Source organism: Euprymna scolopes, chromosome 29 (genome assembly GCF_053919585.1).
Source record: "Euprymna scolopes isolate OS-2025 chromosome 29, ASM5391958v1, whole genome shotgun sequence".
Lineage (NCBI taxonomy): Eukaryota > Metazoa > Mollusca > Cephalopoda > Sepiida > Sepiolidae > Euprymna > Euprymna scolopes.
The window spans coordinates 110037453-110039446 of NC_136510.1; the positions used below are offsets into that span (position 1 = coordinate 110037453).

General features: G+C 29.4%; 1 protein-coding gene across 4 annotated transcripts in view; it reads right to left on the reverse strand.

Annotated features, from left to right (window-relative positions):
• Positions 1 to 942: 942 nt before the first annotated feature.
• Positions 943 to 1994, reverse strand: part of LOC145252815 (neuronal acetylcholine receptor subunit alpha-10-like) — a 979766-nt gene continuing 978714 nt past the window's right edge. For all 4 annotated transcript variants that reach the window (XM_080112788.1, XM_080112784.1, XM_080112787.1 and 1 more), the window contains one exon: positions 943 to 1994. This exon is cut by the window's right edge and continues 220 nt beyond it. In XM_080112788.1, coding sequence (XP_079968914.1) covers positions 1753 to 1994 — 242 coding nt within the window. In that variant the 3' untranslated portion in view covers positions 943 to 1752.

Genomic DNA, 1994 nt, shown 5'->3' on the forward strand with positions numbered 1-1994 from the left:
TTTATTTATTCCACATTGATTATTAATTTTTTTGTACATAAATATACACATTATATATATATATATATATATATATATTAATTATATATGCATACTAATATATTTATAGATACATATGTACATGCATTTAACTATAAATATGTCAGTTGTGTTTGTCAGTGTCGATATAAAATGGCAACAGTATACGCCTGTAATAGATAGAAATATATATACATGCAATATATTGTATCAATATACATGTATCGGTATGTATATATATATGCATATAAATGTATATATATGGATACATATATTGAGTAATTAATGATTATATACATATACATATCATGTACACAGATATAATAATACTTGCATATATGTATAAATATACGTACTAACGTAGACATAAGTTATATGTAAACAATTATACGAGTAATATCTAGCAACCCTCCACAAATATATATATATATATATATATATATATATATATATATATATATATATATATATATATATTTAGGTAGATATGCATAATGATGTATATAATTATATATATGTGCACTAATAAAAACGCACATATATGAATTTATATATTTTATTATATACGTATCTGTATATATGTGTGCATATATATGCACATTTGTATATATATATACATATATATATATATATATTACGCATATATGTGCAACATATATATGTGCATATACATGTATGTATAATACTATTCGCTATACGTATGGTTTAGAAATTAAGTCTTGAAAAGTCGATAAAGGAGTAGTGTCAAACATTCAGTGTTGCGAATGTCTCCAGTTCAATAGGGGTTTTTTTTTTTTTTTTACAAAAGAGAGAGATTGCTCAAAAAGATTGGTAGATAGTTATATATATAATATTTTTCCTTTTAAATTTAGAAACGGGTCGTGTTAAAAAAGCCGTTCTAAATTTAGTTCTTACTATGGCTTATTTTGGTCAGTAGTTGACTACGTTAGGTAGCCTTCTTTTTAGATTTTAATTTATTAAAGTTGTGCTAAAATTAGCGGTTTCTTCTTAGTTCTTATGGTGATCTCCGATGGTCGCTTACGGACTACTTCAGGTAGCCGTATAAAAATTATTTAGTTCATAGAGTGGTTTTTATTAATACCCGGCTTAATTGTAGTCTTACTTCGTTCTCTGATAGTCCTTTTTAAAAAAGGGTAAAATTTCGAGACGGATCTGTTTTTATATCTGTTCTTTTTTTTTTTTTTCACCTTTCTTTGACCGACCACTTTTGGTAGCCGCTTTAAAAATATTAAAATTTCAAGATGGATCTTGTTAAATAACTTATTCGTTTTACTATGTACCTTAGATGACCGATAACGGACTACTTGAGGTAGCCATTTAAAAACAATTTAGAGACGGGTCTTGTTCAATAACCGCTTTAAATTATGTTTTCCTTTCATGGTCGATGACGGCTTACTTTAGGAAGGTGTTCTTTTTTTTAAGTAAAAATTTAGAGACGGGTCGTGTTAAATAGCCGTTCTAAATTAAATCCTTATACTGACCGGTGATGGTCTGAGAAAGACTACATTTGTAATCGTTTTTTAATTTTTTTTTTTTTTTAGTTCCATTGAAGAATTTTCCAGTTTGCTATTTGGAATTTGAAAGTGCGTTTACTTTGAGGTTGAATTTTCCGTTCCAGTCTTAAAATGCTAAAAAAATGTATATAGTGTCGATGATCTATAAAGAACTTAGCTCGTGCACTTAATCGGGTTAGGGTTGAATACACAAGGAAACTTACTTCCTTACAAAAATCACCAAAACACCAATCACATTGACTAAAACGTAAATTATGAAAAACAGACGGTCCGTAACACAAGCGATGACGCGCCACTCACGAACCAGACGTTCTCTCTCTTCCAATTTCATTTTCTTCTCCTGGACTTTGTCCAGCATCTCTCGAATGGCCTTCACCTCCTCGAGGATGGCTGAACGCATGAGAGATCTACGGTCATCGTGCTGCTCCACGACCGTATCAG